Source organism: Amblyomma maculatum, chromosome 2 (assembly GCF_055883805.1).
Source record: "Amblyomma maculatum isolate TAMU_Amacu chromosome 2, ASM5588380v1, whole genome shotgun sequence".
NCBI lineage: Eukaryota > Metazoa > Arthropoda > Arachnida > Ixodida > Ixodidae > Amblyomma > Amblyomma maculatum.
The window spans coordinates 177,703,275-177,724,487 of record NC_139345.1 but is presented as its reverse complement, the minus strand read 5'-3'; the positions used below and the strand labels follow the sequence as shown (position 1 = coordinate 177,724,487).

The window sequence follows — 21,213 nt, the reverse complement described above, 5'->3', positions numbered from 1 at the left end:
AAGCCAATAGTCGGCGAAACCAACAAAAAGGTAGGCGATTAATTAAAATTTTAACTTCACTAAGGACCGGAATTATGTTGTAACACACACATATATATATATATATATATATATATATATATATATATATATATATATATATATAGCATAAGTAAATAGGCGTACTTGGTTGCTAGACGTTACATACAAGTGAAAAATTGCTTCATACTGTTTCCAAGTTTATTTGGAGTCAACGTTTCGGCAGAAGCCCTGCCTTTCCCAAGACTGTAAGCAGTGTTGAGAAAGGCAGGGCTTCTGCCGAAACGTTGACTCCAAATAAACTTGGAAACAGTATGCAGCAATTGTTAACGTGTATATATATATATATATATATATATATATATATATATATATATATATATATATATATATATATATATGTATATATATATATATATATTGTCACCACCCCCTGTCTCCCCTGTGTACAGCCGGTCTCCCCTCCTATACGAGCCTCAGGGACATCAGCAAACTGAGCAACCTACAATCCCCCCTTATCGTCCGGTTCTCCGCCGTCGACCACAGCCACACCCTTCCAACCCCTGGCGCACACAAGACAACCGACCTATTTGCTACGCTTGTGGAGTCGCCGGCCATGTTTCTCGTTTGTGCCGCAGTCGTGGCTCTCGTCCCTACGACTATACACGTGAGCCGATGTACAATCTTCCTCCGTCCCCCTCGCCCGTGTTCCCTGAACCTCCTCCGCAGTCCTCTTCAAGTTACGGTCGCCGCTCCCACCGCTCGCCTTCTCCTGGCCGTCGTTCCCGTTCTCCGATGCTCCGGCGCCAATCAGCCGTTCACACGGAAAACTAACGGCCGCAGTTCCGGAGGCAAGAACTGCGCCATCAGGGACCAACTCAAACCTGTTCACGTACCAGCCAACATTATTACCATATTCATCGAGGGAGCTCCTGTCGAAGCACTTGTAGACACTGGCGCAGCCGTTTCAGTTCTTAATTACGCCCTCTGTCGCAAACTCAAAAAGGTGATGACGCCGCTTCCTGCAGTTTCTCTTCGCACCGTCAGCGCTCAAGACATTCGACCATTAGCCGTCTGCACCACCCGCCTTGTCATCGACGACGTTCAATACACAATATAATTCCTCGTCCTCGCCCGCTCATCACACGACGTCATCCTTGGTTGGGACTTCCTCTCCAATCATAACGGCATAATAGACTGCGCTCGTGCTCAACTTGAGTTATCACCCCTCAGTGACACTTTTTTCGACACACCCGCTGCTGCTGCCGCTACCGTGCACGTCGCAGAGGACACCGACGTTCCGCCTTTCTCCTAAGTGCTTGTGCCTCTTTATTGTGCTGCTCTTTCCGACGCGACTGTTATCTACACACCTTCGTTACGATGCGCTGACCAAAAATCCGTGTTGCTGCCCCATGCTGTGCTGACAATTTTTCGCAACTCAAGTGCTATTTTTGTTTGTAACCCGAGCCCCTGCCCTACCACCTTACTTCTTGGCCAGTCACTGGGTAGTGTTGCTTTGCTCGATTCCACGCCAACCTATCCCTTCGGCGATACCACCGCCATAACGCCTATTCCTGTCGCCACTCCATCATCCCTCGAAGTTTTCCACCGGTCCATCGACGCTGGCCTGACGCCCTTACAACGAGCATAGCTTGTCGCCATCCTACAACGTTTCGCGGCTTCGTTCGACTCCCAGAAACATTCGTTGGGGCGCACAACTACCGTTACTCACCGTATTGATACCGGCACCCATTCCCCTTTGCGCCAGCGTCCGTACCATCTTTCAGCCGCCGAGCGCCGCATTATTGACGAACAGGTGACCGACATGCTCAAGCGCAACGTGATAAACCGTCGCGCAGCCCTTGGGCGTCTCCGGTCGTCCTGGTAAAAAAAAAAGACGGTTCCATCCGATTCTGTAGAGATTACCGCCGACTGAACAAGATCACGCGCAAGGACGTTTATCCTCTCCCTCGTATCGACGACGCCCTTGACTGCCTGCAGGGAGCTGAGTTCTTTTCTTCATTAGACCTGCGTTCCGGCTACTGGCAGGTGCCGATGGCAGAGGCTGATCGCCCAAAAACCGCTTTCGTCACACCCGATGGGCTCTATGAGTTTAATGTCATGCCATTCGGACTGTGCAATGCCCCTGCCATATTCGAACGCATGATGGACAACCTACTCAGAGGGCTCAAATGGCACACTTGCCTTTGTTACCTTGATGACGTTGTCATCTTTTCCCCAGATTTTCCATCTCACCGCCAGCGCCTAGAGACAGTTCTGCGATGCCTGACCGACGCTGGCCTCCAATTAAATTTAAAGAAGTGCCGTTTCGGAGCACGGCAGCTAACCATACTCGGACATGTTGTCTCCAAGGATGGCGTTCTTCCCGATCCGGCAAAATTGCGCGCTGTGGCAGAATTTCCCAAGCCAACTAATGTGAATAAACTCCGCAGCTTCGTCAGCCTCTGCTCGTACTTCCGCCGCTTCGTTCAGCAATTTCGCCACAATCATCGACCTTCTCATCAAGCTTCTGTCCAGCCACGATCTTTCAGCTTGGTCTCCGCACTGTGATGATGCCTTCGCCTGATTTGCTCCCATTACCACGGCGATCCCCAGTGTGCCCACGCCGGCTTATTGAAAACCTTCACTCGCCTGCGACAGCGGTACTACTGGCGTGGGATGTACCGTTATGTTTGTCGGTTCGTCCAGTCCTGCCAAGAGTGTCAGCGCCGAAAACACCCACTTCGCCAACCCGCCGCTCCTCTGCAGCCGCTGACCTGCCCAGCTCAGCCCTTTGAGCGTGTTGAGATCTATACGGCCCGCTTCCTAGCACATCTACAGGCATTCGTTGGATCATCGTTGCAATCGATCATCTCACACGCTACGCCGAAACGGCGTCTTTGACATCTGCTACAGCCCAAGACATTGCCTCCTTCATCCTCCATCACATAATTCTTCGCCACGGGGCTCCCAAAGAATTGCTGAGTGACAGAGGTCCCGCTTTCCTATCTGAAGTTGTCGAAGCTGTTCTCAGAGAATGCAAAATCGTTCACCGCACCACCTCCGCGTACCATCCGCAAACAAATGGAATGGTTGAGCGTTTTTATCGCACCATGGGCGACATGCTAGCAATGTATGTCGCTTCCGACCACTCCAACTGGGACCGCGTTCTTCCATTCGTCACATTCGCTTATAACTCTGCCACACAAGCAACCACCGGTTTCTCGCCATACTTCCTCCTGTACGGTCGTGAGCCCTCTTGTACCATGGACACCATTCTCCCTTACCAACCGGATTCTTCCGAATTCACGACTGTTTCACAAGCTGCAACTTATGCCGAAGAATGCCGCCAGCTTGCCCGGTCCTTCCCTTCTCACGCCCAACAACCGCAGAAACCACCCGAGATCAATCTGCACTTCTTCCTATTTACCGTACACTCTTTGGTCTGGCTGTGGGTACCTTCCTCCAGTCCCGGCCTTTCATCCAAACTTCTGAGCAAGTATCATGGCCCCTACCGTATTGTCAAGCAAACATCCCCTATCAACTACCTCATCGAACCCCTTACGCCATCCCCTGACCACCGTCGCCGAAATCGTGAAATAGTGCACAGTAACCGCCTGAAAGCTTACTACGATCCGTCTATCGTCACGTCGCCGTGAGCCGCCAGGATGGCGTCTTTTGGCCTGGGGGAAGTTGTAAAACTGGTATTGGGCTCTGATATGTTCAGCGCCTGATGCTGAAGAGAACGACGACAAGCATGTTCAAAGCGCGTGACGGTCAGGAAAGAAAATGGCAACGAAGCTCGCTTCGACGCTCGTACGTGTGCTGACATAAGTCTCACGACTGATCGCAGAACGTTCCATTGACTGTTGACGACGTATCACCCTGTTCAGGTGTTCTACAACAATATATATATATATATATATATATATATATATATATATATATATATATATATATATATATATATATATATATATATATGGATTGCTTGTTACTAATGGGCCGGAGTTAAATTCAAACAGGATGTCACACAACTATATATATATATATATATATATATATATATATATATATATATATATATATATATATATATATATATATATATATATATATGCCAGAAAGTTATGACCAGAGCGACTGTTCATTTTCAATATGTATTTAATAATAATAATAATAATAATAATAATAATAATAATAATAATAATAATAATAATAATAATAATTGGTTCACAGGAAGGGAAAGGAGCAGTATCTGTCACACTTGGTCTGTGGACACCTGAACCGCGCCGTAAGGCAAGGGAGGAAGGTGGGAGTGAAAGTGGAAAGAGAGAAAGGGGAGCCGGAGTGGAGGGCTACGGAGTAATTTCGACCACCTGGGGATCTTTAACGTGCGCTGACATCGCACAGCACACGGACGCCACATCGTTTCGCCTCCATCGAAACGCAGCCGCCGAGGTCGGGTTCGAACCCGGGAACTCCGGACAGTAGTCGGGCGTCTTACCACTGCACCACTCCGGCGGGGCTATGTATTTCGCTGAAAGTCTGGGGAATGGTATTCCGTTCCTTAGAGCAGGTTTACATTGTTATGTTGTTATATGTTTGGTATATGCTTTGTAATATCTTGTAACAAACATATAACGAAACGACGGCAGTTTTGCGGGCGCTGAGAAGGCAACCGTCACACGGTTTTTCATGTTACCTTTTTAGCATTATTATGCGCGACTTTAGGCAAGTACTGCATTATAGCAGGTCTAGTTTCTCCACAAGGTATTTTATTTTCTTCAGATGCGTGCCGCGGCTTTAACTGTCTTCACTTTGTTCCCGTATCCCTGAATATAATAGCGCAAGAAAAAAAGAATATTAACGTCAATCTCCGGAGCATGTTCACCAAATACACATCCGACGTTGTATACTCGCTTCCACTGTCCTGTAGAAAGGCCTATATAGGCCAAACTCAGCACTGCATTACCGAGCGCATGAGGCAGTACCGAACGTCTCTGCAGCCAAAAAACACAGGAAATCTGGCAAAACATTGCAACCACTGTAAAGACTGCACTCTTCTCTTCCTCAATATCAGAATCATCTGCCGCGGCAAAAGGCACATAGGGCGAGAAATCATAGAAGCATTTAAAAGTCTAAAGTTAGGCACTGAATGCTTCAGCGACAGCTGTGTCAGGTTCACTGCAAAAGAGTAAGGGTTCATGAATGGGATATGTCACTTATCTCCCGCTCAATCAATGTATGTGCTGTTGTTCTGGTGCCGGTCGTAATTGCTCTAGCACATTAGCGCGTTGTTCGGTTGTTGGCAAGTCAAACAACTGAATTATTTCAGTTGTTTCCAGCGTCGTGCTGCGTTCCATTTGTGAACGAGTTCTTTCCTCTGTTTTTTTCACGCTATTTTTAGAGACTCTTGCAACGACTGCTGTCCATACTCCCAGTGACTATTGAAATCTTTGATGTTCTTAAAATAGCCACCTGCGTGCGGCCTTGTCACAGTCTTTGTGACGCAGGGACCGACTTTGTACTCTGTGTGTTCTGTGTTCATGCTTGGTATTGTGAAACACTCGCTTTTATAGGTTTCTCTGTAGGGCGAGATACCCCTAGATTAGGCTGGAATGATCGCAGCCAAGAATAATTGTTTCCGTAATGTTCCGGAATTTTCCAATATCCTGTGCCTCGGTTAGCTATATGTTTCTGCGGCGGCTTTAAATTGTGCACTGCTGAATGCAACGGGCATCCGTAATTCGACGACCGACGAGCACCTTTCCTGCTTTCGTCAGCACCGAATTACTGAGTGTACTTGAGGTCAACCCAATCAAGCGCTTATTTCAATGATATCAAAGTGTGTTCGATTTTTGCCGGCGGCCTATTCACTACCACGTGACAATACGAATCCGATTCCCCAGCTTACTTCTACGGCCGAGGCTTCACAGAGGAAGTTATTGAAAAGGCCAGCATATGGTCACCACTGCAGCAAACAGAGCGAAAAATGCTGCACTGACGCAAAGTCCTGTGGCGCTGACGCAGCTGGTTCCCGGTGGACACTGGCTGCAAGCAGGGCCTGGCAAGTAGACGGGTGTTCGTAGTGTGTTGCCGCTGCAATAGAATGAAGGCGGTAGTGGGAAAGCAAATATCTTACAAGATTACCCACTTGTACAAGAGATTTAAATACGTGCACTAAGAATCATGAGAGCTCCGAAAATATAGCGTCACCTACAGGCGGATACTGCAATACCTTCACTTTTGCAACACTTAATTTTCTATCAGCACATTAATAACGTTAGAAAAAGTGTACTTTGTCAGAATAGGAGTGAACACTGAAATCCGAAAGATAGTAATAGTCAGACTGAGCACAATTCACGTTGCCCCACGCTTCCGGCAACATGACCGGGTGCATTCATTTCATTTAGTTACAGTTTCAGGTTGTAATGTAGGGTCACTCATGGTAATGGTGAAGAGGTAAGAGTTCAATTATTTTGTGGCCTTATTCACGCCTCAGTGACGTCTGAGTGTTTCAAGTGACTTAGTTCATCGGATATCACGTGTTTTATTAAGGTGCCAATTACGTGGTTTGTCTCCAGTTTATATTTCACCTAAGATTCGCTCACATTCTTTTCATTCAAAGCGTTTCTTTCGAAGTTACTGAACAAAGAACGCAGCAGAGACATTTCACACTTACTATCAAGTGGTGTATACTCAAGAAACATGCTGCTGCGTTCTCGTCGAACAACCACCGTAAAAGAAATTCATTTATCTTGTCTACTGCTTACAATGACATGACGTTTCTTGCCCTAGAAGAAGCCGTAATGGGCATTTCATTTACCTAATATACAGCATTTATAAAGTGTGCGGGTAGACTCACGCCGGCGCATAGTTGCACACGAAAAGCCTCTTCATTCGTGCCGCCAACACATAGTTGCTGAAGCCGCAGCCGACGTACCGAGTGTTCGCCCAAGCTACCTGCACAAGGCCAGTGTGAACTTGGTGTGAACGCTAGAGAGTAAGTACAACTGCCCTTAACACTACTCTGTGGTTGGCATGGTAGCAAAAAATAAGCCGCGTATGATGTATGTTGGTTTATGGGTTTAACGTGCCAAAACGACTTAGGCTATGAGGGAGGCCGTAATGGAGGAATCCGTCAATTTCGGTCACCTAGGAGTTTTTCACGCTCCGCTGGGGTGGTGCAATGGTAAGACTCCCGACCACTGTGCCGGAGTACGTGGGTTCGATCCCGACCGCGGCAGCTGCGTTTCGGTGGAGGCGAAACGAAAAGGCGTCCGTGTGCTGTGCTCTGTCAGCGCAAGTTAAAGAACCCCAGATGGTCGGAATTACGCCGTCGCCCTCCACTACAGCTCCTCTTTCTCTCTATCCAATTTCATTCCCACCTTCCTCCCTTCCCCTATGGTGCGGTTCAGGTGTCCACAGAAAAAAAGAAGTGTGACAGATACTGCGCTTTTTGCTCTTCCCGTGAACCAATTATTATTATTATTATTATTATTATTATTATTATTATTATTATTATTATTATTATTATTATTATTATTATTATTATTATTATTATTATTATTATTATTATTATTATTATTATTATTATTATTATTATTAGTTCCAGCTGCCATAATAAAAGCCTGCAGTTATATCTTTGTACCAGTACTGACTGCCATATTTAATAACTGTTTAAAAAATGCTGCCTTTCCTCGCGTGTGGAAAATGGCACGCGTGTTTCCTGTCTTCAAGTCTGGAAACAAATCTGATGTTTCCAATTATCGTCCGATTTCTCTTCTATGTGCAACCTCTAAGCTTTTCGAATTAGCTTTGCACAGCGTACTTTCTTTCCACCTCAAACATATCATAGTACCGAATCAACATGGCTTCATGTCGGGTCGCTCTACTTCTACCAACCTAGTCACGTTTATGACGTATGCCTCTGCAGCAGTCCTTCAGAGGGGTCAGGTTGACACTGTGTACTGCGATATGAGCAAAGCTTTCGACGTTGTTACTCACTCACTACTTCTTGAAAAACTTCTACTCTCTGGCGTTGAAGTCTCACTCGTAGCCCTCCTACGCAACTATCTCCTTGATCGCTTCTGCTTTGTCAGTGTCAATGGACAGACTTCTTTCGTTTACCCTGCAACGAGTGGAGTTCCTCAAGGTTCAGTACTAGGCCCGCTTCTCTTCTCCGTTTTTATTAATGATGTTTCCTCGGCGATAAAGAACTCCTCGTTTCTTCTTTATGCTGATGATATAAAAATATTCAAGGTAATACATTCTTTTCAAGATTGCTTGTTGTTGCAATCGGACATATCTGCTTTTTCTGATTGGTGTGCGAAAAATCGACGTACACTCAATTCTTCCAAAACTAGGGTTGTGTCCTTTACTCGTAAAACACATAGCTTTCTCTACCATTATTCTGTGAATTCTGTGCTGTTGGATACGGTTGATAAAATTAATGACATTGGAGTACTTTTTGACCGCACCCTCAGCTTCTCCTCTCACACCAAACGCATTGCTCAGCGGGGTATGCACACACTCGGATTCGTTTGCAGACTTTCGAGAGAGTTCCATACTCCACTTCCGTTCCTAAAACTGTACCTGTCCATATGCTTGCCGGTCTTGGAGTATGCGTCGGTTGTTTGGAATGGCACTTGCAAATCGAACTTGGACAAGGTTGACAGAGTACAAAAAAAAATTTTACGGATATTTCATTATCGCTTTCCTTGCGCAACTTCCCCCTCTCGCTCCACCAGGAGCGCCCAACTGAATCTTCCTTCTCTTCACTGCCGTCGTATCAGACTTGATATCATATTTCTGTACAAACTCCTTCATGGCCACATTATGTGCCCTCAGCTCTTAGAGTACATCCTACTGCGCGTTCCGCGAAAAAGCATGAGGGAATTCAGACCATTTGAGGTTTCTCCTCTTCATTCCCACTCCCCTCTGGACAGGATGCAGTGGTTATTTAACTCTTTTTATCCTCACCTTGACATCTTCCAAAACTCGCTCTGTTAATTTACATTGGATGTTCGTAGCGTTGTATTCTAAATAGTACTTTATCACATATAACTCCCACTTTCTAGCCTTAAATTGTATTTACTTAACTTTTTGCTTTTTCTCCTGTTCAATGCTGTCTGTATCGTGAACTACTTTTTATCCGTTTCTTACTTATATTTCAACTTTAAACTTTATATTCGAATCTTACTGTCCCTTGTTCAATTTTACTTCTTTATTGTATTATTCTGTATTCCTAGCCTGTGTTTTAAGTACCATGCACTTGTTGCGCCTGGAATGGTTGTTTATTTTATGTATATTTCTATATTACTATAATCAATGTCAGTTATTTGTTGCTTTTTTCTCTTTTATCTACCGTTCTTTTTTTTTTCTTTCTTTCCTGGTGTGCTCAAACATTCTCTCACTGTGTATATTGGTGATGCTACTCATTGTTTGCTTACTTTCCGTCATACTTTTTGTCCCAGTTTCATTTCATGTATTATTTATTTCTTTTTTTTTGTGTTCTCTCTGTATGTGTAAACATGTTTCTGCTTTTTCATTTTTGTTTCTTTTTTTTTATTTGTGCTGCAGCACAAAGTCCACATGGTTGTTCCTGCGCACATTAAATAAAGATTGATTGATTATTATTATTATTATTATTATTATTATTATTATTATTATTATTATTATTATTATTATTATTATTATTATTATTATTATTATTATTATTATTATTATTATTATTATTATTATTATTATTATTATTATTATTATTATTTCACGTGCACTGACATCGCAACAGCCCACGGGCGTGTAGCTTTCACCTCCAAAAGCGGCCGCCGAGGCCGGAATTCAATCCCGCATCCTCGGGCACGGTAGTCGAACGCCCTAACCACTGCGCCACCCCGGCGGGCTGCATGTCTGTATTAACTTAAACACTGATTTCGAATACAATCAATACTCAGGTGACATTTCTTTTTCAGTTCTGGATGGTTGCAAATAAAGTACATGATCATAGAAATGCAGAATGCACCAGACCAACACCTGATTCCAAAACGCGAGGCGCATATCCGTGCGTTACTTGACGTCGTCAATGCAGGGGGGTTGTCTCCCCGTCTTGGCATGCTTTGCAGGCCGCAGTCTCCCAAGGTATCCCTGCCGACATCCTCTAAAACTGTGCAACGAATTTTGCAATTGGTTCTCCATCTTTGGGTGTAAGAAACTTTTTATCAATGCATCACCACGTCTCGTCGAGGTCACGGACGGTGGGTCGGCACGCACGTATATCCGACTATGCCCCGTTTGTCAAGAGACGGCTTGAACTTGAACTAGGCGTGACTCCTCCCGCGTGCTTCCGCCGCACTCCATTCCTCCGCTTTTTATTTTATGCTTCTGTGTTTCGCTTTTCAGCCAGTGTTCTCTTTTTCTGAGCCTGATTTCCCTCCCCGCATTTCACTTCTGCCCTCGTGCTCTATTGGTGTCATATACTGCACCGTTCTCGCCACAAATGTCTCCTGTTATGGTAGTCGTACCCTTTCTCTTGTTTACGACGCACCAGCCCCTGTGAATGTGCATTATTCGACCATGGCGAAAGCCTCCTCATTCCACAGCATTAGCCCTCTGATGTTTTCCCGCGTGATACCACATGCCAGTTGCGCATGACTTCGGTGTCTTCACAACCCCGTTACCTCTCACACACACTCTTTATCCCATCATTTACCTCTCCCCAATTCCCCACTATGCGTCCTGCTAGGCGTAGGAGGTGCCATGCGGCCTTTGGTTCTGTGCTGCACGTTGCGATAGCTCTAAGAGGTCCCTTAGGATTTCAACGCTGGCATTGGTCTGTTTCCAGATGGCCATGGAGGGTTTGGGGAGACCGAGCAGAACTTTGCGCATCAAGTTGCGGAGCGTCAACTGTGACAGCGCTCTCTACGTCCCTGAGCCACCCTATTCGGAGCGGCGGAAACAGTTTTGGTGTTTGGCAAGACTGCACAACATAAATAACGATGATCGTCCGATGCACGTTCACGGTGCCACTTTCACTTGGTGCTGTGACTCGGTGTGTGACTTGCAGACTGCGGTGTGCACCTCTCTGTGCTTTTTCGAAGGCTATAGGATTACAGCAGAGAGCGACAGCTGTCTGATCGGAATGGATAACCGCAAATCTGAATTATAGTCCGGTGCAGCTTTGTACGTAGAGACACCCGTTTGTCAGCGTAAGTTGCATTAATTCATCTTAAATAAATATGCCTCTTTGGACTGACAAACGTGTTGGTTGACAACTGCATATGTATTACTGGCTTTTCTGAAAGCTGTGAAACCAATTGTGCAAAATATATTCAGCGCTAAAGATAATAGCTTCGAATTTTCCGCTGAACTGACTTCCCAGGCTCACTTATACGTTTTCTTATTCACTTACGCGGAGGAACGCTACAATCCTCTACAGCAGGATATGTTTCCCTAATTTAAACAGCATGGAGTGATGGCATGAGCAACGACAAATTAGCCGCGCTTGATGTATATCTACATTTTTGTAAACACGCCTTGACGCTTGGAGTTATGAAACCACGTTTTGATGCCTTCTGTGGGGCCAAGCCGCGCCATTGATTATCTGGGCAATCTGAGCAGTACGCAGCTCTAAAAGCTTTAAAAACCTTAGCTTTTACTGGTTAAATTTTGCCGGTTTCTCGTCCGTTTCTCCGTCGCTCTCAGATTGAAGATAGCGGCCAGGCCACGAGATCATAGCTACATTATTGCAAATAATTTTTAAATACCACGTCACCAGCCATACAATGGAGCCCACCACCTGGTTCATCATGTGTGACGTCATGATTCCCCTAATATAGTAAACGACTGGTTATCACTAGAACCACAAATTACCACAATTATGTGTTTTTTTACGCAGACCCCAACCAGACACGCAGTGCCGACAGGTACTACTTCCTATTACTACTACTACTGCTATTACTAATATGAGTCATGTAAGCTACCGCTTAATAATTGTTTTCTTTGCGGAATTATGTAACATAAACTAAAATTACTCGAAAAAGTGCTGGAAGGCTGTATAGACGGCTGTACAAAGGTGCTTTGCTACTCGCTTTTGGCCACCACAAGATGTCCGTCATCGGCTTCAGGCTGGCTCATTGGTAAGTATAGAAGGCTTTCACTAAAGCCGATTTTATACCCTCCTAGATGCAGGCTTAGCTAAATAGGCATGCAAGCAAGGTGAAAGGGATAACTATAGTCTCAAAAGAATGCGGGTCGGGCTTGTAACTTTTTGTCCTATGGCGAACTCCTCTTCCACACATCTATGGCGTAGATTTTAGATGGACTTACAAGCTTTGAAACCTCGGTCGAGAGTCACTTTTAGGTAGCATAATCGATTGGCGCTTCGTCAAGCGCGGGTAGTGAAGGCGGCTCGAAAAAAGTAATCTGCGTACAATTTAAAGCCTTCGGTTGTACTGGAGCACTCGAATGCGTGAGCGTGAATCACCTGCGTGAAATGAGTGACCACGCCTCTGGAAGCACCGGTGTCGAAGTTTGACACGGCGTGAGGATTGTAGTCCCGATACTCGTCGAACCAGTCGTCGACCCACGTCTTGCCTTCGACGACGGTTTGTTTGGCGTAATCAGTAGCATACCCGAAGTTTTGTCCCACGCTTTTGAATCTGGCTGCACGTGAAAAAGAGTTGGAAATGATAATAATGTGCTTAAGGTGCAGCGGTGGCGTAGCAATAGAACATCCGCCTAGCATGCAAGAGGACCGGGGTTCAAATCCCGGTGCCGCGCAATTCTCCACCGGATTAAAAAAAGAAAGGAATCCGGGTGTCGATGGAATTGCATAAACAGGTTTGGGGTGCGACCTGATGCCGCTGAACACCTCCGGCAACGCACTCCCTCACCAGAACAGGAGTTGGCCACCCTGGTGCAGTAACTGGCCACAACCTCCTATGATAAGCTCTATAAAACCCCGGCCCTAAGTCACCAGCGGCTGCGGAACAACTGACCACTGCGGTGGTCAGACCTGTGACGCAGCAGGGGATGCTAAGAATGCCTGGCTCCGCTGGACAGGCCGCCATTGGAAACTGACCCTGGCAAAGTTTAATGCTAGAACCCTAGCTAGCGAAGCTAGTTTAGCAGTGCTGTTAGAGGAAATAAAGGGCATGAAATGGGATGTCATAGGGCTTAGTGAGGTTAGGAGGCCGAATGAGTCATACACTGTACTGAAGGATGGGCATGTACTGTGTTATCGAGGTTTACCAGAGAGGCGACAACTAGGAGTAGGTTTCCTTGTCAATAAGTATATAGCGGGTAATATAGATGAATTCTATAATATTAATGAGAGGGTTGCAGGCATCGTAATTAGGCTTAATAAGCGGTATAAACTGAAGATTGTACAGGCCTATGCACCTACATGTAGTTATGATGACCTGGCAGTTGAAAGCCTCTATGAAGATGTAGAATCGGTAATGCGAAAAGTAAAGACGCAGTATACTGTACTAATGGGCGACTTCAATGCTAAGGTAGGGAAAAAGTAGGCAGGAGACAAGGCAGTAGGTGACTATGACATTGGTTCTAGGAATAGCAGGGGGAAGTTACTAGTTGAGTTTGCAGAGCGCAATAACTTACGAATCATGAATACCTTCTTCAGCAAACGGAAGAACCGGAAATGGACATGGAAAAGTCCTAACGGAGAGACTAAAAATGAAATCGACTTCATAATGTGTTCAACCCCCGCCATTATGCAAGATGTAGAGGTAATCGGGAAAGTGCATTGCAGTGACCACAGGATGGTGAGGTCCCGAATTAGCCTAAATCTGAAGAAGGAATGCAACAGATTAGTAAGAAAGAAATCCATGAACGAATTAGCGGTGAGGGGAAGGGTAAAAAAGTTCAGGATCTCGCTACAGAATAGGTATTCAGCTCTAACTGAGGATGGCGACATTACCCTAGAGGCACGAAACAATAATTTCAGAGACATGATTACTGAGTGCGCGGTAGATGTAGGCGGTAGGATAGTTAGAGAGGATACCGGTAAGCTGTCTAAGGAGACGAAAGATTTGATTAAGAAACGCCAGAGTATGAAAGCTTCCAATCCAACAGACCAGATCAAATTGGCCGAGATATCAAAGCTAATCAATAAGCGCAAGGTGGCCGCCATAAGGAAGTATAACATGGAGAAAATTGAGCATGCTGTAAAGAACGGGGGAAGCCTTAAAGCGGTAAAGAAGAAATTGGGCATAGGCAAAAACCAGATGTATGCGATAAGGGACAAGGCGGGCAATGTCATCACTAATATAAACAAGATAGTCAAAGTAGCCGAGGAGTTCTATATAGATCTGTACAGTAGCCAAAGTATTCAGGACCGTAATGAGATTGGCGGTAGGGAAAAACAGTCAGACGTTCCACCAGTGACGAAGGAGGTCAAGAAAGCAACTAGAAACTATGAAAAGGGGGAACTAGAAGCTATGAAAAGGGGGAAATGAGGTGGAGAGGATCAGATAACTACAGATTTGTTGAAGGACGCGGGGGGGGGGGGGGGATATCGTGCTAGAAAAACTGGCCACCCTGTGTACGCAGTGCCTGGTGTCATCGACAGTACCGGAACCATGGAAGAATGCAAACATTATCCTCATTCACAAGAAAGGGGACTCTAAGGACCTTAAAAATTACAGACCAATCAGCTTACTGTCTGTTACGTATAAGGTATTTACTAAGGTAGTCGCTAACAGAATCAAGGCAACCTTAGACTGCAATGAAGCAAAGGATCAAGCAGGGTTTCGGAAACGTTACTCTACTATCGATCATATCCATACCATCAATCAGGTGATATAAAAATGCTCGGAATATAACCAGCCCTTATACATAGCATTCATTGATTACGAAAAAGCATTTGACTCAGTTGAAACCTCGGCGGTGATGCAGGCATTGCGAAATCAGGGGGTAGACGAGCCCTACGTCAAAGTGCTGGAAGATATATATACTGGCTGCACAGCTACCATAGTTCTGCATAAAGAATGTAACAAAATTCCCATAAAGAAAGGTGTTAGGCAAGGAGACACAATCTCCCCAGTACTATTCACAGCTTGTTTAGAGGAAGTATTCAGAGACTTGGGATGGGAGCAGTTAGGGATAAGTGTAGATGGAGAATATCTCAGTAATCTGCGATTTGCTGATGACATTGCCTTGCTAAGCTACTCGGGGGATGAACTGCAAATAATGACTGACGACCTTCACAGGAAAAGTAGAAAGGTAGGCTTGAAAATCAATATGCAAAAGACTAACGTAATGTTCAACAGCCTCGGGAAGGAACAGCAGTTTACATTAGGAAGCGAAATACTGGAAGTAGTAGGCGAATATGTCTACTTAGGACAGGTAGTAACCGGAGATCGGGACCACGAAAAGGAAATAACAAGAAGAATAAGATTGGGATGGAGCGCATTCGGCAAGCACTCGCAGAATATGACTAGCAGCTTACCGGTATCGCTCAAGAGGAAAGTATACAGCAGTTACATCTTGCCTGTACTCACCTATGGGGCTGAAACGTGGAGGCTAACCAAGAGAGTTCTACTTAAGTTGAGGACAACCCAGAGGGCTATGGAACGAAACATGGTAGGGGTAACATTAAGAGATAGAAAGCGTGCAGAGTGGGTCAGAGAAATAACTCAAGTTACCGACATTCTAGTGGAAATTAAGAAGAAGAAATGGACATGGGCAGGACGTGTAGTGCGAAGAGAGGATAACCGATGGTCGCTGAGGGTAACAAACTGGATTCCAAGGGAAGGAAAGCGTAGCAGGGGGTGGCAGAAAGTTAGGTGGGAGGATGAGATTAAGAAGTTCGCAGGGGTCAAGTGGATGCAGCTAGCACAGAACCGGGTTAAGTGGAGAAATATGGGAGAGGCCTTCGCCCTGCAGTGGGTATAATCAGGCCGATGACGATGATGATGAAAAGGTGTTTAGTCGCGCATTGGCAGTTTCGATTATTTCCCTTTTCTTTCTCTTAACGCAACCGGGCAGTGCTTAAATTCTGTTGGCACACCTGCAGAAAAGCAGCTAATTAAGAGACAATGTGCGGAATGTCTTTTTCACTTAGACGGTGATAGAGATGGGAGAAATCGTGATAACGTAAGTCCTCCAGCAACATCCTGTATCAAATCAATGATGGGATAGCGTCACTTGGTCTCAAAGGTAAAATGCTATGTTTTTGGGACCGCCTTTATGCTTGATTAAGTTAAAAATTTAAGGTAGATTAGACCTAACGCATCTTTGGGGAGAAAAAGAAGGCGTACAATATGAATTGCAGGCGTCAGAGGAAGTGGACCGACAAAAATCGAATAATATTTACAAGCGAGCGCCAACTGGCAAACACTGGCTAATAGTGTTCTAATATCACTATATTGCCACGAATCCTTCGATTATTTATTTCCCAGTGCTAGCAACTACTACAGCGTGCGGACTTATTGTTTTGCATACGTCGCACAGAAGAATATTTTTATTCTGTTTATTTACGCTCAGTGTCGCCGAGATGCGCCTTTATTCGCCGAATTTAAATTCAGCACTGACGAATGCTACCTGCATTTGTAGTTGGGCGACCAGAGAGAAACTTCAGTCTCTTCGTGTTCTGCCTCTGGCACTGTCGCGATCACGTGAAAATATACATATAAACAAAAATACACATATAATGACATGAACAGACAGTTGACGGATCTATAGGCACTCGACCAGGCGCCATCACCTGGTCATGTAAAGGGTAAGATGGAGTCACATCGGGAGACTTACCATCGCCCCGTGCTCGATACGTTACACTCCATTCTTTCGTTTGTCCTTCATAAGGAGTCTCGTAAGGTTACTGCCACGCCTTTATGTTCGCACTTAAGATCGAACAAAGCATGGTCGTTCGGCCTTTTAAATTTATTTCAACATTTTATGCATGGTTGCCGGATGACTGAAAAGATATCTACAATTGGTTGGGCTGCCAAATATTTTTCGAGGCACACGGAATTCATAATGACGAAGAGTTGGAGTGCCACGCTTACCTTCTTTGCTGTTCTGGCCAAATTTGGCAGCAATTACACAAACTATGTTCAATTTGGGTAGCAGAAAATTGTCTTAATAAATATACGCATGTTTGTATTTGTGTTCAGTTTTCGTTTTTCTGAGTAGTGAATATGTTTTTATAAAAATTCTCAAAATCGGCTCAGGAAATGAAATTTTACCTAATTTGTAGGCCTTTATTTGAAAACAGTTTTTATGCTAGAGCAGCGATAATTCCCCACTATGTTTTAACCACAGTTATCTATCAAACAGCTAAAGGTTAGGTTTACATAACGTTTCAGTACAGAGATAAGATCACGCTAATTTCAAGAAAACAGCCAACAGTAGAAATTTCTGAGGACAAAAAAAAAAAGCCAATGTTTTATAAATTTTAAATTTTTCCCCCCTTTTCTTCTTTACCTCAGGTGTCAATATCATTAAAAACATACTGCATAATTTTGTTGCGCTGGTAATTACGGCAACTTCAGTAAAGTTCTTGTGCAAGGCGTAGCGCATCAACCAGATGTGAAGATTCTACGGCATTCATAAATCGCTCACGATTTTTCAATTTTGGCTTAGTATTGATAGAGGGAGAAATATATTTACAAAAACGGATTTACAAAAACGGAATAAATTGTTTCATTCGCATCGGAAACAAAGCTGGCTTAAGAAAAGCAGCCCCTTTCACTTTTACGGTAGATAATTTTATAATGCATCAAGTGAAAAGCGTTCATGTGCTAGGTCTTTGTCATACATCTGGGACGGAACACCTTGGCTAAACGCTACCCATAAATCGGCTCACACTACACTAGCGCGTACAAAAGTGATTCAGAATCATGTATTGCTGTGTTTGTCACAGCTAATTTGCAACGTCGAGAGAAAAAATGGTAAGATGCAATATTGTTACGGCTTGAGAATGATGAGGACGAAGTGGCGCTGGTTTGTGAGAGGTGAAGAAAAAGAAGTGCGTCGAAGGGCGTCCTCATTGCCTGGCTCCTTGGCTGTTTCTCGATGTATACTTCTTAAGACCTCTTCTGTAAATATATTTCTTTCGGTTACAATAATATGCCAAACATTTAAAAATTATGGACGATTCCCAAATTCCGTAATATATTCAGATCTGCATGGTCCGCTGTGCGTTGGACAAGGGCCTTATTGAAGTGGCCATAATTACCAGTGCGCCAAAATTATGCAATATGTTTATCATGATTTTGAAAGATGGTAGAAGAGAATAGGTGGGCAAAGTTTAAAAAATATAAAAGTATTTTTTCTTTAATTTTCCCTAGAAATGTTTATTGTTCGCTGTTTTCTTGAATTAGCGCGATCGTATCTCTGTATTGAACCGCTATATAAATATAAGCTTTAGCTGTTTGATAGACAACTATGCTTAGAACATAATATGGATTTGCTTCTGCTCTGCCATGAACCTTTTTTGAAATAATGGCCTGCAAATTAGGTAGAGTTTCGTTTCCTGAGCCGATATTGAGAAATTTTATAAAAACGTCTACACTACCCAAAAAACGCAATTAACAGAATAGAAATAAAAACATGCATTCACTTAGTCGACTATTTTTAGCTACCCAACGTTAACATACATTGTGTGATTCATAACCAAATTTGGCCAAAACTGCAAAGACGATAAACCCGGCACTCTACCTCTTCGTCATTATTATTTCCCTGTGCCTAAAAAACATATTTGGGAGCCAAATAAATTGAACATCTCTTTTTTCCAGTAATCACAGAACAATATATAAAATTTTGAAATAAATAATGAAGGTCGACCAACAAACCTTTGTTTTACCTTTTGTGGAACCCCCCTCGAGGTTTTTGCCCGTCACTTCTATTCAGCAACCATATTATTCCGTTCGACGCCCACAAATGGATCTCTCACTTGTTATACGGGCATTTCGGTCGTCGTGGCGACTGTCGTCGCACTGGTCGGCAAACGCCTGGGCGACTTCGGCCAGTTCGTCGTCCCACTCCTGCAACAATTGGAGAGGACGCGACTGTGTGTGTCGGTACAAACAGGAAATAATTGAATCCATTTGAGGTACTGAGCGCCATTGGAATGTTTATAGATAAACATAACATAACAAGTTTGACTCGCTTTGGGACGTTAAATCCCACAAACTAAACATTTGAGATTATTTGTTACATCGTTCCTAGTGCGCTACCTGGCCGTGTTATATCAATACCTGTCATCAATTCTATATTACGTAAAGCGTAATATAGAACTGATATATAGAAAAAAAACGAATGAAATACAACACATACGCTAAATATGATGACCATTAATAGATAAGGAAATGTTCCGTATATAGGATATATATTATCTAAAAAGTTATTTACGCGTTCAGGAAAGGCGACCGCGAATTTATCACAAACTACCATCCAATTTGCATTCTTCACTTCTTTAGCAAAATTATTGAGAAACTAATCTCTACGCGACTCATACCTATCAAAATTCAACTTAATTTCACTTTACCGGTTTGGTTCCCATGAAGGAGCTTACAGACTTTGCACTCTTATATTTTACTCAGAAAATTTACTGACTGAATTGACGTCTTCGTATTGCTGAGCGCTGTTCGTAGATCTCACCAAAGCTTTTATTAATTAACCATTGCATCCTGTAAAAACTAACCAGCAAGACAATTAGTGGTCGACCTTTGCGACTTTTTCAAATCTATCTATATAACCGATCCTTATTCATTAATGTAAAAAATAACATGTCTTCATACGCATAGGATTTCCTCAAAAATTGTTTTATTCAGGCTTTTTATTGTATCAATGAATTTCCTATCTCACGGAATCACGTTAACAATTCTCTACTCGCAGACGACTTCATAATAAGACTGTGACCATATTGGAAAAAGAGCGTAACGCTGATCCTGGTAACATTATTATTTTCATGCAAAATTAACCTTCTGCAGATTAATCCTGCAAACACCAAGTTCATAATATTTCATTCACCACACATTCCACTTACCGCATCTGTATCGGTGTGTCTTTACGGGCACATTCTACCGTCATCTGACACACTACTTTTCTTGGTGTCATTCTAGATAAAAATATTAAATTAAAACTGCACGCTCATTCATTTATATGAAATGATTTCATTTGGCCTTCATATATTTATCGAAACGTGCCTTTATTTTCAAATCCATATCTAGTATCATTGTGGTATGCTTATATATAAAGACATCTCACATATTGCTTGTCAACCTGAAGTGATACGCATTATAACAATTTATATCACATTCAGCGCTGTCAAAGCGAAGAAGTTAGATTTTTGACATAAGAATAATGAGATTGTAGCCGCACAACTTACGGCGACAGCCTATCGTGCCTAAACGAAATGATTCATTCATTCGACGCAGAAGAGGTTATAAAAATTCATCTAAATTGATTGGTCATGATTATAAATGAGCTCTTATCAGATTCCGATCAGTTAATTCTTTGTATGCCTATGGTTCTAAATGATCATGCCTGTTTTACAAAGGTGCTACGTCGGCTTAAAGTAGCGACGGCGTGTCACCGCCTCCCGCCATATCTCCCTCCCCTCGAATTCAAGACGAAAACTCACCAGCTCATACAAGTTGCTCGCTGGCGGGTAGTTTGCCAAGCGACCCAAAGCGATCTGGGAGCGATAGTCGTTGTGCACCTGCAACGTCTGAGCTTTGACCGATGCGCTCAGCCCGCTGATCGGCGTGTCGATGACGCATCGCGGATTGGGCGGCTTGCAGGCCGTGTGGGTTATGCCGCCCGGGAGATTCCGATACTCCGGACGGCAGATGGCTGCAGTTTTACCTAAACAAAAAAGGGTCGCCGCTAAGATGGTGAGGAACTGGCCAGCGGCTGCTTCGAGTGCGTCCATATTGTCGGGCAAGCACCGCTTCTTCTCCGTCTTGTGGAAACAACTCGCGCGAGCACTTATGTTGAAAGAAAAAGAAAATAAATATTAATAAGTTCTAAACCGTGCATCTGGATGACTTTAATAAATTGTTTGGTGGGCGCATTATTTTTAGCTTGAGGGTTGTGGACTGTTTAGTATAAAATATTTTGTTTTAACTTTTCCACTATCATTGTGAGAGGAAGATGCACGAGAATCCTGATGAACGTATAATAATTGATGTCTGATGTAAAGAATTATTGTTGTTCAAAGTACTG

At 43.8% G+C, this 21,213-nt stretch overlaps 1 protein-coding gene across 1 annotated transcript; it reads right to left on the bottom strand.

Moving 5' to 3' along the window:
• Nucleotides 1–5,963: 5,963 nt before the first annotated feature.
• Nucleotides 5,964–20,920, bottom strand: LOC146200513 (scoloptoxin SSD976-like). Its single transcript, XM_084592386.1, has 5 exons — nt 20,630–20,920; nt 18,938–19,028; nt 12,506–12,684; nt 6,887–6,984; nt 5,964–6,120 (listed from the first exon to the last, which is right to left on the bottom strand). The coding sequence occupies exons 1-5, from the start codon at nt 20,918–20,920 to the stop codon at nt 5,964–5,966; spliced, it is 816 nt and encodes a 271-aa protein (XP_084448512.1).
• Between the last annotated feature and the right edge of the window lie 293 nt (nt 20,921–21,213).